The sequence below is a fragment of the Poeciliopsis prolifica genome, unplaced genomic scaffold, assembly GCF_027474105.1.
Source record: "Poeciliopsis prolifica strain line A6 unplaced genomic scaffold, Auburn_PproV2 SCAFFOLD065, whole genome shotgun sequence".
In the NCBI taxonomy this organism is placed as follows: domain Eukaryota; kingdom Metazoa; phylum Chordata; class Actinopteri; order Cyprinodontiformes; family Poeciliidae; genus Poeciliopsis; species Poeciliopsis prolifica.
In genome coordinates this window covers 1,664,626-1,679,996 of record NW_026562440.1, presented here as the reverse complement: position 1 = coordinate 1,679,996, position 15,371 = coordinate 1,664,626, and the positions used below count along the sequence as shown (strand labels likewise).

The following is a 15,371-nucleotide window of genomic DNA, read 5'->3' as shown; positions in this document are numbered from 1 at the left end:
TATAAATTACTAGGTGTCTAGCTAACTGTTGCAGTGCAGCACAATCGGCCAACTTCCATTAGTTCAGATGATTTATAGCTAAGATGAGTCTCGATTACATTGTGATTCAGAGATTAAAGCATGAAGTGTTTCTATATATAAATGCACTTCACCTTCTTTTAATAGGATTTGGACCAGTGCATAATTTCATGATGCATAATTGTTCCCCTTTCTTCAGATCATGCAGTTTTTTTTTCTGAAAATCTGTGAGCAAATGGGATATGTGTTTTACACTTTTACCAATACTCTTTAAAATTGAAATCAAATTGAAATACAAAGACATATTTTTCAGACTATTAAATTAGGTTTTTCAGTAAAAAAGATGGGACATAACCTCTGAATTTTCATACATGCTCACCTTTAATAGTAAAACTCTTCAATGGGAGGTTCTTTAGTAAAGACTATGCATGAAGAAAAGCTGTTAGTTTGTAAATCCTGAGTTGTTTGACACAATGTTCTCTGTTAACATTTTACTACATCTGACCTCTGAAAGTCAGTAGCAAAAGGTTGTCAGAGTCAAATGGTACAACCATTATCAGCACAATATTAATTCGTTAGGGCATTTGGAACACCTTATCAGTCTTTAATTAGCCGTTTCAAAATGTGTTGGATTGCCTATTATCTGACCAATTACACGCTCATGAATACTAAATGAGCTGTTCATCTGCAGATTGTGATTCAAAGTGTATCCCAGACTTTGGTTGGGACTAAAATACTCTTAGGTTAATGAATAATTATAAATGCTGTGGTATATGTGCATTTTTAGGAAGAAATGCCATCTTGTTGTGATTTTGCATTTTTCTCTCCATGATATCTATGCTAGCAAATAATGGTCTTAAATTACGAAGCAAAACTGTGACGGAAGTGATTTGGGAAGAATTTATTCAATATTACTTGTCATCAATTATTGCTTATTCATCATGTTACCAGGTCTTTTTTTTTTTTTACTTTAACAAATATGCAGCTGCAGACTTCTTTCATGTCGTGCAGGTGGCATCTCAGTTGTCAATCAGAGGTGCAAAGAGGCTTGAGAGTATCTGAAGCAAGGAGATGCTTCCATATTCATAGAAATTGTTTTTGATCAAAAGAAATAGAGACCGCATTCAGTGCAAACTGTTGAATGATTCCAACTAGAAGTGATAACCCCGCAGTTATTTATGCAGCACAGAATATAATTGAAAGGTTGCTGCAAGTCTCAAGAGGGCTTCTATGAAAATATGAAAGTGTTTTAAGCTTAAAGCTGGATAGCCGTCTTTGAAGGCGAGCCAAGCGCTCCACAGAGGGTTTGGTCTTCAACAGTTAGTGGTTTTGGAAAGAAGCTGCCATATTTATTTTTTATGGTCTTCAGCTTGTACTTTTAATTCTCCATTATACTCTGCCCTGGCAAATTAAAGTAGATGGCAAGTCATATTCTATGTTATAAATCAACCGATTGTTCTGCATTTACATTTTGGAAGCCTTTATAGAGTTTTATTCCTGAAAGAAGTGAAACTATGCATAGCTTACATTTGAAATTGACTTTCAGATATGTGTGTGCATATCTCCTATTTCTACAGCATTTCGTATTAATTTCTAGGAGCTTATTTATATCTGGAAAATTACACTTCCAAATGTCCGCATACCTTTGATAGCCATCTGTCAAAGCAATCACTAAAGAAACATTCAGAATCAGCAAAAGCAAAAAAAACATTTAATTACTGTTTCACAGGGGAAAGAGTTTCAGAAAAGTTTTTGGAACCTAAATTACTTGAGTTGCACGAAACAAATCAAACACAATGTTCACCTACTTCTGAGTATTCCTCTCACCCTAATGTGATTATCCACAAAGAAAACATGCGTTCCAAACTGAAGACATGTATTGCGCGTTCCTGCATTTCTCCGTCTACACAGCTGTTACTCAGTTCACTTCACCTTGAGCTCCTGGCAGATTAGAGCCAACTTCACAGCCAATATTTAAAGAGCAAAATGTTCTAATGAGTATCTTTTGGCTTTTTTTGGGGGGGGGGGGCATTTCTTTCCTCAGGCAATTATGCTCATGTAGTCTGAAACCTAATTTCAATTTGCTGATCAGTATGCACCTGTTTTTCATCATCATCATCAGCTCTTCTATTCATATTCTAAGGTTTTCTTTGTTTATGAAGGACCATTCTGATTGTCCCTTTTCCAGTTTTCTTACCTCTCTGCTACTATCTGAACAGGAGAAATGTTTGGTTCCAGGTGTCTGGATCTCACCTCACTCTCACCTCTTGATGATCAGTGCTGTTTGAATAGTCACAATGAATGCTGGTAAGAAACTACTGTCGAAAGAAAGATTGCCTTATCTTTCATAGAACAAGGTATGCAGTGCTGACCACATTAATTAGCATTTTTTTTTCTCGTGAGAAAAAAAGGTAAATCAATGTTTAATTGCAATAATGTACTCTCTCACTGACAAATGAAAGAAATCCAACTTGACCTGGGAGTAAATTTATCGAGAAGAAAATCCTGTTTGCTCCCACCGAAATGTTATCTGAAGTGATAACAGAAGAGGGTTAAAAAAATACAGTATTGGGCAATTGAGTGTCAATAATTTTGGTTTTGCCAAAAACAAATTATTCTTAATATGCTTGAAGTGGAGTATCCACCACTGAATAAATCGCCTCAAATAAAAAGGGATTTTGCTAAATATTTAAGGGGGGAATTTTACCTCAGCAATATTGCTTTGCCAGGCTGAAGAGCCACTTTATGCTGCTGGCGCTATAAGTAGCCATCACTGGACGGAATCTATGACAGCAAAGATAAACTTTTATTACAGTAATAAAAAAGTACAAATATAAAGATATTCCGTTTATATGCGACCAAAGCCAATAGGAGTATTTTTTTTTTTTTTTTTTGCTGACCAAAAATAGATTCTCTGTGAACTAATGCATGCACCTGCTATGTGTTATCTAATATTTGATTCAGCAGAGAGCTGAATGAAAAGTCTTATCGATTTGACTTTCAGTCGGAAAGCCAATCAGCGACACGTCCTCGCTTTTGATTGCCCACACAGAGCTCTAAAAATATTTGAGAGCAAAACAACATGGGCTGAAGTGCAGGTCTGAATTGACATTTTTGCCCAGACTATTGGGAGGGAAAAAAAATAAACATTTCCAGTTAAACATTTGATATTGACTTGTTTGTCTGCACATTCAGCAGCTCAGGGCTAAAAAAATTAGTCTATTTCTTTTTTTATGACTACCAGACATACAGTACTGAAGAATAAAGCATAAACATGTCCTTTTCTAATACATCTATTTTTTCTTATTTTAAAAAACTTGGAAACAATAGAATATTTGTACAAAGTTCTTTACTGTGAATAAATATGTAGCAAAGCATAGGTTCCCAAATTCTGTACACGTTTTACACAGATTACACAATAATTGTGCAGTCTATACACAAACTGCTTTTATTGTAACATCACAACCTTGTTTAAAACGACTCTAGTTGCATAGATTGAAAATGGGTAAGCACCTTTTTTGTTGTTTTTATTATTATTATTATTATTTTAAATAAAACAATCCTGTAAACTTATTCGGGGAAATAAAATCTTAGCTCAAACGAAAGAAAACAGGTTTTATTATTACAACCTTCAAATGTCTCCTGGACTCAAATCCTCATGGGTTGATTTGTATTCGGGGCACTCCTGATTCAGTTTGGAGTGTTATATACCTCAAAGTCCCCCAGACCCTTTACCTCCTCCTACACATGAAACAGAGCTGCGCCGAAGGACCGGTTGCATTCAAGCTATGCTGCAAGTCTGCCTATGTTGATGTTGTATGAACTTCACTGGCAATGTGAAATTCACTTTATTAGATTAGTACAGATCCATCATCCATTCAATAGCTTATTTATTTCTAAATGTTCCTGCTAAAGTATCTAATATTGGTTGTGTTACAAAATTTGGTTATATCAAAATGTTATTTTCCTCTCAAACTCAATTGAAAAGGGACTGAGTGGTTGAAAATGAGACCGACTCAGAATCAGAATATTATGTGTTCTTATTCTGTTGAACAAGGACACAGAATGTGTTGCGTTACTTTGCTGGATCTTAGTTCTGACTCACTGTCTCATATTTTGCTCTCAAAAGTTGTCATTAAAAGTATTTGGTGTTTAAATTATTCATCTTAATTTCATATTTTGCATCGCTAAACTATGCATTTTAAACAAGTGTGTACACTTTTGAGATCATCTGGTCTTTTGATACCAATAAATTCTTGCACAGCAAGACATCAGTCCAGTGACTACCCAATAGTGACCAAATATAGAAAACACTGGCAGGTGTCTGAGCAAGAAATAAATACATAAAATTGTACATTTTGACATTGTGTGTTCTTGAACTTCACAGTTGAAAAATCATCTACCGACACTCAGGATGCCATCGTCAATATCTGAAATACACGGTTTTCTTTCGAGAGGCAGTCAAGCTCATATTTCTGTCAGTCAGGAATATAACAATGCAATTAAGCTCCATGGCGTAACCTGATAAGCCATCCAATTATTCTGCAGCGGGTGTCATGACAACAACACAAGAAACCCCCCCTGCGTCACAATTATTCTCAGCCAGGGTGCCATGAATACAGAGAGAAGAGACCTCTTCAGTCACACTCGGGGACAAAAAAATGCCCTTCTTACAATGAGTGCCATCTAAGAAATGAATAAAAATAAAGTGCTCGGTCTAAACCTGTAATGAGATTTTGGGCAATTCGTTTCCACTGTTAAGGGCAGATCCTTGGGATAAAGTGTGTTTTCTGGAGTTACAGACGAAGGTTTGAAAAGGCATACAGCAGTTTAACCTGTGACTACTGACGTGCATGTGACTGAGTAAAAGCTGTTTCCTGCAGCTGTAAAAGTATCACACGTTAAAATCTGTACAAACCACACATTTACATCTCAGGAATGATAAATAGCTTAAAAGAAAAACTTGCATAAAGGCCTGCTTCTACATCATTTACAGTAATACAATATGCTCACCACAATGAAAAATACAACATTTACTCAAAGACACAGGAGGTGGAATTACAGTTATCATACTCCGGCATGATTACTTTTCTTTAAAACTGACATCCATCTTTATGTACAGTGACGGCTGAATAAATGAGATTATGATAAATGTGAGGGATTAAATACACACCAGTGAAACAGCTGAAAGTAATGCTGCTGTAAGGTCAACCTGTTCCTGTCAGAGAGAAGCTTCTGCTGGATTTAATCAAGACCAAGGTCTCTGTTAATATAAATCGAAACAAGTTGGACACCTTAAGACATCATAAAAATTAAATATACATATTTATAAATAAATGTAAGTGGATTGCTTTAATGTTTTTCATAAGCCTGATTTTGTGATTACTTTTAAGACTCAATTTCACACACCATATTTGTATGTGTTTTTTTTATTCAAAGCCTTTGTGGTTTTGCTCAGATGCTAACATGTCAATCAGTCCTTCAATCAGTGAATGCCGAGGTGTAAATACACTGTATCACAACTAGAAACTGTGTTTCTTCCAAACCAGTTTGAGTGCTGAATCGAAGCAAGTTCGTGCTTCACACCAGTTCCTTTTGTTCCTGCACTGATTTTATTGATAATAAAGTCCTGAGGCAAAACATGTGACTTAAACTTTTAAATTTTGATGAGCACCAGAGTAACATGTCAAGTATTTAATTTGGTCTTTTAAGACAATTCATTAATTATGTATGTTAAATATGTTAAAACTACTGAAAATTAATTATGCTTGAAACATAGAAGTTGGGAATTTTAGTCAGGACAACATATTTATAATTTAATCTTGTGAAATTTGGAGTTAACAAGACAAATAAGCTTATTTGTGTAGAGAATTTATTTATTTATATTCTTTTTTTATAGAAGTAAGTCCCATTGAGAGATGAGGTTTCACTCTCAAAACAGTCCTAGTTAAGCTGTTATGAAATAGAATGATAAATTAAATTAGTTGGAAAAAAATATTCAAAGGTTATAGAATACAAATTTTTAAATGACTTTCAAAAAAAAAACAGGCAGTTTAAAGCAATATAACACTTAATCAGCTGATCCAAGGGCAGTAAGTTTAAAAGCAATGTTTCTGAGAGAACATTTTAAAAACATGTTTTTAAAACATGTTTCAAAAACTCTTGAAGTAGTTTCAAGAGCTTTTGAAACCACTTGAACAATGTTTAAAGCACAACAATAAAGTTCAACTTGACAATTACAGATTCTGCTGCAAAATGTTCCAGACAGATGGAGCCAAATGTCTCTTTCCAAAGTTCTTCATGTGCTGAAACAACACTGCAGGTAGTAAAAACATTGGAGCACAGGCTATAACCAATCAGTCTGTGCAACATAAAAGATGCAATATATGAGGATGCCAGTGTGGTAGTACTAGTGTAGGTAAGCTCCTTCCCAGCACTGTAATCTTGTCCAGAAATACCATAACCAAGTGAATCAGGGAAAACATATAATGCTAGAAATATCTTAAACAACATAATGACATGGCTCAGCGGTGGCTCTCTGACTGTGGAAGAACAAATTTGGATCTCACTTTTCTTTTTATACCATGTCTGGTTTTTAGCACTGAAACTGTTTTGGAGGAAAACGCTTCTCTGCTTGACAAATAAATTAAAGTTTATTTTGAAGATCATAATAATTCATGAGACACATTTCTATTTCCTTTTTGTTTAAAGATCATATTTTAGCACAGTCCCAGTTGTCTTTATTACTAGGAAATTTTATCTAATGATCACCCATAATGTCAATTTTCTAATACCCATCTTTATGATTTGGTGACAATGGAGGCAATTGGAATACATTAACTTAATGGGCATTTTTAAGTTCTGTAGTTGCATTTCCCTGCTTAAAATAACCACTAAAGGATGGATAAACTGTAGTCATAAAGTAATGATGATCAACAATACTGGAACTTTTAAATCAAAAGTCATTAGGTCCTGAAGGGTTAAAAGTGTGGCACAAACATAACCCCCCATACCATTGCCAAAAGCCAAAAACAAGACAAGATGGAACCATGCAAATTCTGACCCGACCATCTGATCATCAAACCTCAAATCAACACTGTCATCTCGTTTCGGTGAGCCTTTACAGCAGGAGTGAACTCCTGGTTTTCCATGTTGTGTCCCACCTGCTCTAATGGGACACATCTGAATCCATGTTGAATACTTCATTCAGATGTATTCCAACAAAACCACACACTTTGGTGATGACAATTAAGCTACTGTTTTCCTTTCTATCACCTCAAATCAGTCTGCCAATTCTCCTCTGACCTCAGACATCCACAATATCTTTCTTTATAGTCCACTCAACAAAATATTTTCTCTTTCTTGACTGTTGTTGGCTCTGCAAGAAAGTCCCAAGTTGTCTTTAAGACATAGTTGCCAAAATGTTTGACTTGCTCCCAGCTTCCTGGTTGATTTGTCATTTATTTAACCTTCCATTTAAGACTTGATGCAATTCGTTGATGTAGTCAGAACAGTAACAATGGATGGTTTGAATCTGACATGGTGAGAAACAAATATGATCTATTTGGCACTTGTACAGTGTAATTTATTCAGTATTAGGCCAGCATCTAATGATTCAAACATTGGATTCCTTTCAGAGAAGTTGGCTGCCAAAAAAAGATTAAAGGGCTTTCCCATTTCTACAGCAAGTCAGTTAAACACATTTCTGGACTGTGATAAATGGACTTTTTAGGCAGCGTTTACTGTGATAAGAATTTCATAGTGTAGATATTTTGTTCTTTCTTGACTTACATTTCTGTACTGTTCACTGTTTAAGTCGCATTTCACTAGGTAGTTTGTAAGAATCTCAATGTAAGTAATGATGTACTGCTTATAACAATCAGACTGCAAGATGAAGATCCTTTATAATGTCAGCTTATTTTGGCTTCTCTGCACAAAAATATCACTGTGCCCCTGACTGGGACGATGTAGAATATGTTGTTTGTTTTCTGTCTGTCTTGGGCACCAGTGTGTGCTTTCTGTTAAGTTCATATTGCCAGCTGGTGCTATTGAAAATAATTGTTGCCGAACGGCAACAGATTCTCTGCGGAGAGCTCCCAGGGACTCAGAGCTGCATTGTCAGAGACGCGTTCGGAGTGGGGCTCGGCCAGTCTGTCAGAGAGAAGACGGAAAAGAAAGAAGACAAAATGTTGCTGTAGGGGTCAGAAACATAAAACTTTAATTCAGAAAAGAAGATCAGAGGATTCTCACAGGATAACAATCTGAGAGCAGTAGGAAGATAAAAATGTAGAAAGGCCGCACAGAAGATGTCCATTTGAATGATCGGAATGACAGTAAATGGGCAGAGTTCAATGTGAGAAGCTTTTCTGACAGACAGGCAGAAAATATTAAATTTCTCTCACATTGTCAGTTGTCATAATGGGAAAGTTTTCAACTGACTTAACTTATATACTTCTTTTCCATTCATAGTGATCACTCACAATGCTTTTCACTACAGACACATTCACCCATTCCCACTCAAACTCACATGTTTAAACACCAATATGCAGATTGGTAGGCCAGTCGGGGTTAAGTGCCTTGCCCAGGGGCACATCAACACATGACAGGAGGAAACTGGAATCAAAACTACAACTCCCGATAGTAAAAGTTTCCTCTTTTCTTTCAACTTTTAAGTTTATTTTCATAGTATTCTCATTTTTTAGAAGGCTAACAAACAAAGGTGATGAGGACATTTTCTTGCTGAAAACTAACATTAAATACCAAAACAATTTTTGGGGTTTGATGATGCACAACATGAAATGCTTCATTTCATAGTGATTTGAGATTTTATGAATCTCTCTTTTAAAAGTCCAATTTATCTAACATGATAATTGACAATGTTTTCAAAAACTATAATTTTATTAAGCTATTTTAAATTCATTCATATCTAAAACAAAAATCTTACATCTTACTTTAGACCAGGTGCCTTCAACTCTATCCCTGTGGACTGGCATCCTGCAACTTTTAGCATTAAGAGTAAGTTTATGCTAAACTTAATGTTTAGCATAAACACAAGTCAAATAATCAGGTCAGTAGCAGAACTCAACTGATTAGATGAGTAAATATGTGTAATGATGGGCATATAAGGAATCTATATTATAGACTGCAATACACAGTTCATATGCCTGATGAGTCAATTGGGAGTCGGACTTAATAAGCAATGACACCTTCCAACTCCTTTTTCAACTGAATATAAATATAAGTTTTATATTTTTGTTTAATTAATATTCCTAATTTTTAATTTATTTTTTTTTCTCCATGACATTTATTTCTTTATAAATGGAATTTCACATTAGATCTTCTTATGCACATAATTTACATACTATGTGCATATATTTTTTACTTACGGTTTGTTTTTCTTTCTATTCTTAGCCTAACCTTGAAAATACTTCCATCAATTTTCAGATTTTTCCTTTCTAATTCGGTAGGAATCATTTTTGTTAGACACTGTGCTCACTGATGCACCGAGAGAATAATTACAAAGACAGAGTCAATATATACACAAAGTATCCAGTTTAGGATAACACCAGTTATACATCATCCCTTACCGGTGTCTGCTTCTTCTACCTCCATATTGCTGCATGCCAAAATAGAGACAAAACAAATCATAGCAATCTGAGCCAAAGGTAACTGACCACTTAGAAGATCAAAAGTGATTTTATAAAGGATGAGAAAAGATAATACTCAGTGAACATGCACATGTGTTGCTTCCATTCCACTCTGGGATACATTCAAGATTCAGAAGAAGCATAAATTGCCGAATTTAAAAGATAACTCATAACATTTCAATAAGTTTTAATTATATGTGTAAATCTCTGCTGAGCCAGCAGCTACATGAGGTCAACATTCATTTAAAAACTCCCAAAACCAAAATGAATTGTTTAATTAAACCTACAAGCACAAAATCCAAAGTCATTAATTGTGGGATCCATTTGCCTCAGCTATAAGCACAGAGGCTCCACCTGAATGACTTTCTGAATATTATGCCAAGAAGTATTTTACACAGGACTGATTCTCGAACTGTGTGGATACTGTTAATTAAAATAACTTTTGAGTGTAATCAGATGCAGCAGAAGCTGGAAACTACAAAACGTTAGGAAACTCTTAAGTGTTTGTACTGCTGCTTTTATGCAATAAATAATATTTTACCACTGTGATAGTAAAATTATATGTTCAGACTCTTTATCTTATCAAATGTGGAACATGCAACATTAAACAGAATTAAATTGACATCTGAGTCAGATTCAGGTTTTTAGTCTTTCAGAAGAGATGTTTGAGCCATGTTGAGGATTTTTGCTTTAACTCTTCAATGTTCTTTGATACTTTTTCATAAATGACAGATTTAGGTGTTTTTGTTGGAATGTCTAAATATATTGTTCATCCTAAAAATTCAAATCCTTTGTTCAGGTTGGTGAATATTCTCACAAAATCTGCAGTCGTAAAGGAAATGTTACCTTGAGAAAACATCATCGAATCCATCCTCCACATCCTGTTGAGGCACAACAAAGTAGATCAATACAAACATAAAGTCCTGCAAGTCATAATCCAGCATCTCCACTAAACCAGCTTTTTCCTCACTAGGCAAAAATGTTCCAAGAGGAAGCGAAGATATTTTAAGAATCACAGTGACATCTAGAGTTAAACATTTGCAACTGAATGAAGAAATTAAACCCCCTTTAAGTCCTAAGGCCAACATTGCCATTTTCTCTACTTTAATCTCCACTTTTACTGATTTCCTGCTTACGTTCCCTACAGTAAAATACACAGCAGTGCTTAGGATAATTAAAATTTTGGCTCAGTTAAATCAATCAGCAGTTTTCTCAAGTCAGAAACTTGAACACAAAAAAGATGACATCTAAATACCAACTCCAAGCCTAAACCTACTTTTGCTTGAGAGGGTATGATTTTGCTATGCAGACTTGAAAATTGTATTCAGATTGTTAGACATGTGAACAAACATTTTGGATTAGTAACTACTTTAATCGTGACAGTAAAACATGTTCCCTTATGTTCTGACAGTGAAAGAAAAGTTTCAGGAATTGCTTGTTGCTTCCCTTTAGGGGAGTTAAGCTGGTCACCTACCCATGAGTCATGTTTAATCTGACGTCTCCTGGTGGGGTTACTGCGAGGCGATGGCGAGCTAAGAGAAGTGGAGAAGAAGGGCCTCCGGGGCTTTTCCTCCATCACGGTGGGCTTATGCACTGATGAATGTGATGGGGACTGCAGGTGTGAATGGGAGGCTGACGGAGATACAGAGAGGACAGTTAGAATCAGACGAGGGAACAAATTTGAATAAGCATATATATATATATATATATATATATATATATATATATATATATATATATATATATATATATATATATATATATATATATATATATATATATATATATATATGTGATAGCAATCCATATGTTCACCAAGCCTGTACATAAACTTACTTTAAGGCTTTAAACTGCTAAGTTTTTTAAGAGAGAAACATTTAATTTGACAACTTCAGGCTGGAGCTAAAAAATGAACAATTAAGTGGTGAGGATTTTTTGACCCTCTGAGGCGCCAAGAACATTTTGACCTATAAATGTCAAGGCCAGTACAAACTCAGAAAGTGCTGCAAGCCTTTAAGACCAACGTTTATTCATAATTAGGGTGATTTGTTTTTCTGAATGTGAGGAGTGACAGTTAAATTTGTGCAGGTCGACAACTACATATTCACAGGCCTCATTATAGTCGCCACATAATAACCTGTAAAGGTCAGTGAAGGAAGTATAGCTCACTGCAAAGAAGCAAAAAATCTTCCAATATGTGAAAATATTGGAAGATCTGGTTTTACTACAACCGCCTTCAGCTCAAATGGAAAGAGAGTAGGGAGATGCCTGTGCAAACTAGACACTTGTTATCCAAATGTGCAGTGGGATAAAGAATTGCTAACCCAAGTTAAAGTTCCAATAAAAGTTTCTTAGACAATAAGAAGTCATGTGTCCTTGCAACTGTAATCTCCTAAACCTTCTGGCGTGTCTTGCTGATAGTATCTTGTCTTGTTACTGCAGAGCCCAATTTGTCGTGCAGGAATACATGTAAGGGGGACGTATAGAAAAAAATGATCTCACCTGCCGGAACACACTGCATCTCTGTTGTTACCATCTGTCCATCATTGGCTCCACAGGAGCAGCAGCTCTTGGCCTTCTTGTTCTTCTCTGCACACAGAAAGCTTATTCTCAGAATCCTAAATGGAAAGCTACAATTTTATCATAATTTTATTTGAAATGTGCCAAAGATCAACCAGAGTTGTTTTTGTTGTTGTTTAAATAATGTTTAACCACAAAAATTAAGATGTATTTCTTTTATTTTCAGATTGACATTGACTCACCTTCCTGAGCAATTTCCCAAAGATCTAATGCTACTTTAAATGCCTGAGCTACTGTTAAGGTCACAGCCTGAGCCTGGAAGAGAGAAAGAAAGGCATTAAAGCAATGAAAAACAGTGAGTGTTTCTTTCAATAGCCAAAACAATATTTGGCTATTGAAAAGAAACAGATGTTTCTGTTTTGGTTTTAAAGAACATAACAGCACCCCTAGGACAAGAATCCTAGTATAGTAAGTTGAGATACATTTTTGTAACAGATGCTACTACAAATACATTTGACAACCAGATGGAACTGTCCAATTGGAAGACAGTTTGGCAGCAGAGGCTTTGCAAATGATCTGGAAGAAGCTGGCATCAACGTCTGGAGTTATCAGGCATATGAAAGTCAGTGTAAGTGGTGAGGAGGCAGAGAAGATGTCCCACAGGTGTATTAGGCGGCACATTTTTAACTTGATAAAGTTTGAAAGAGGTCACAATTTAGGTTTGTATAAGGATGGGCAGTGGAGCATAAAAATGTAAAATAAATAAATTAAACCATCTATAATATAATAGAGAATTTTTCATTGCAAAGAAAAAAATAAAAATACACAAAAATATTTAACATAACAGATGCTTTGAATGAGTCAATATTGACAATAAAAACTCATCAAAATTCAAAATAGCATTAATAGGGCCGCCACAAGATGGCACCACACAACAACCAGAGTCCTGTTCCTCAGTTCTGTGGCTCTTCATCTTCATCAGAACTAAATCTCCAGACTAAGATTAATATCCACTAGCCTGCTGCTGAAAACCATCTTCATAACTGTTGGTATATACAGGTGGTTGGAGGATTTGCACACTTACAATTTTTCTTTTTTGGCAGAGGAATGCATGACACTCAAGAGTCTCATTGAACTGGCTTTGGGAAACGTAAGCGAAGACCTTGTCCTGAGCTTTATCTGCGGTGCAGTATGAGATTCTGGAAGACAGGACAGGAAAATGAAAGAGGAAAAAATATGTTACTGCAATCTAGTAATACTGCAGTATTATATCAGAAATTATTTGCTAGTCCAGAGAGGAATCTTTCCATCGAATAGTAGTCAGGGTTTTACATGTAAATATTGCAAACAAACTTTCATAAATTCAGTTTAAGTGACACTCTTGAAACTAAATTTAAACTAGCCATGGTGCACAAACGTTTTGCAGATCCATCCCAGAATGAGACAAATGTTTACAACTATTTTGTTGATAAGGACCAACAGCTGGCAGTGGTGCAGGAGAACACAAAGAAAGCAGGGATAAGAAGGCATACTAAATTTAGCTTGTTTAGAAACTTTCTATGCATCTACTGTAGAGGCAGAGAAGAAACCAAGTCTTAAGTTAGTCTCAATATTTTGCACATGAAATCTTGAGTCAAGTCCGAGGTCAAGAATCCAGAGACGAGTCCGTGGCCTAACCTTTACATTTTCTGTCTTTAACAAATAATTAGCACAAATATGTAAATTAATCTCAGATTAAGACAAGAATGAGCAAACTGATCCATAATAAAAAAGTCAATGTTAATCAACAACAGCAATACACATGTGCTTTTAAAATTATTTTAGGAGTAATGTCAGAACATTTAAATAGTCGACTGAATAATTAACTGTGCAAAAGAGAAAGTTTCTGAAAAGCACATTTTTATTTGCCTGATTTATTTGAAATTTGTTCCCACCAAGAAATTACAGTTCAAATTTGTTTGAATTATACAGATATTTTTTTATGCAAGTTATATTTCTATCTTAGCTACTGAATACACATTTTTACTGGGTTGGAAAATAACTCCAATTTCTCTGTCTTATAAAAGTGTCTATTATATGCTTTTTGAACACAGATGATTGAATAGTAAAGATAGAATGAGGTTGTTGAGTGACAAAATTAATGTATTAAAAACTTAGCATGACAAACAATATAGTCCAACCTATTATTAATCATATTAACCACAAAATAAGTTTCTCAAATGAAGAATATAAGCTTTGATTCAACTATCCCTAAATTTCAATGCCGAACAAAAAATCCCTGTTGTTACTGGTTCCACACTGGAAAAAAAAAACTTATATGTAAACCTGTTTCACTTTATTTGGAATCTAGCATAGTCTTAACAATTCAGTTTATTTTCACAAATTATTGGAAAAGAATCAAAATAAATTTCATCCAATTGTTTTAACCTCTTACTGAAGTATCTGCGGTTTAACTTAGAAAAATGACCGCCAAATTTGCTGTGTCAGATTTTAATCAGAAGCAGTCTTGATCTTGAGTCACCATATGTCTCTATGTACAAGTGTCATCAGGACATGCAGCATGCTTCATGCTTGCTCCTTTAAACAGCTGCGACACTCCTTAAACACCATTGTTATAGTAACTTGTAAACTATGTGCAAGATGAATATCTGGATGTCTGACACTTATTTCCAGTCAAACTTCAAAGAGGAGAGGGAGGGCAGAAAAGAACGAAGTAATTTTAAGATCAACTAATGAGCATAAAATCAGCAGTGCTCGCATCACTCCCTCTTATTTTGTTTGCCGGCTTGCAACACTGCTGCATGACCCACATTGCAATGCCCAGGACACATGGCTCTCCCCACGCTCCAACTTATATTTGGGCTGTAATTGCGTAAAAAATGCATAGAGAAAATACTGAGAGGTTTGACCTATTTAAGGCTGAAAAATAAGCATGATCGTAGCAACTGCTATATTTCTGCTCAACAGAAATATAACTATTAAAATAGTTAAACATTGACCTGTGTTCTGTTAAATTGCTATTAGGTTTGGAGTTTGTATTTTTTGCCAATCAAGGAATGCAGCCGAGGGGCAAACAAGGCAACATGTGCAACATTTTATTATAAGTTTATTGTTCTGTGAACAGTTAAAACAGAATGATGTAATAATCAAGCCTTATTACTAAAAGAAGCCAAAAATGTAAATGTT

General features: G+C 35.2%; 1 protein-coding gene across 1 annotated transcript in view; it reads right to left on the bottom strand.

The window, feature by feature from the left end:
• Positions 1 to 2,673: 2,673 nt before the first annotated feature.
• Positions 2,674 to 15,371, bottom strand: part of si:dkey-71h2.2 (low density lipoprotein receptor adapter protein 1) — a 41,948-nt gene continuing 29,250 nt past the window's right edge. The window contains exons 4-10 of the mRNA XM_055020075.1: positions 13,270 to 13,384; positions 12,428 to 12,500; positions 12,168 to 12,254; positions 11,140 to 11,297; positions 10,512 to 10,546; positions 9,606 to 9,634; positions 2,674 to 8,169 (exon numbers count right to left, since the gene is read on the bottom strand). Coding sequence (XP_054876050.1) covers positions 8,123 to 8,169; positions 9,606 to 9,634; positions 10,512 to 10,546; positions 11,140 to 11,297; positions 12,168 to 12,254; positions 12,428 to 12,500; positions 13,270 to 13,384 — 544 coding nt within the window. The 3' untranslated portion in view covers positions 2,674 to 8,122. The remainder of the gene's footprint in view (positions 8,170 to 9,605; positions 9,635 to 10,511; positions 10,547 to 11,139; positions 11,298 to 12,167; positions 12,255 to 12,427; positions 12,501 to 13,269; positions 13,385 to 15,371) is intronic.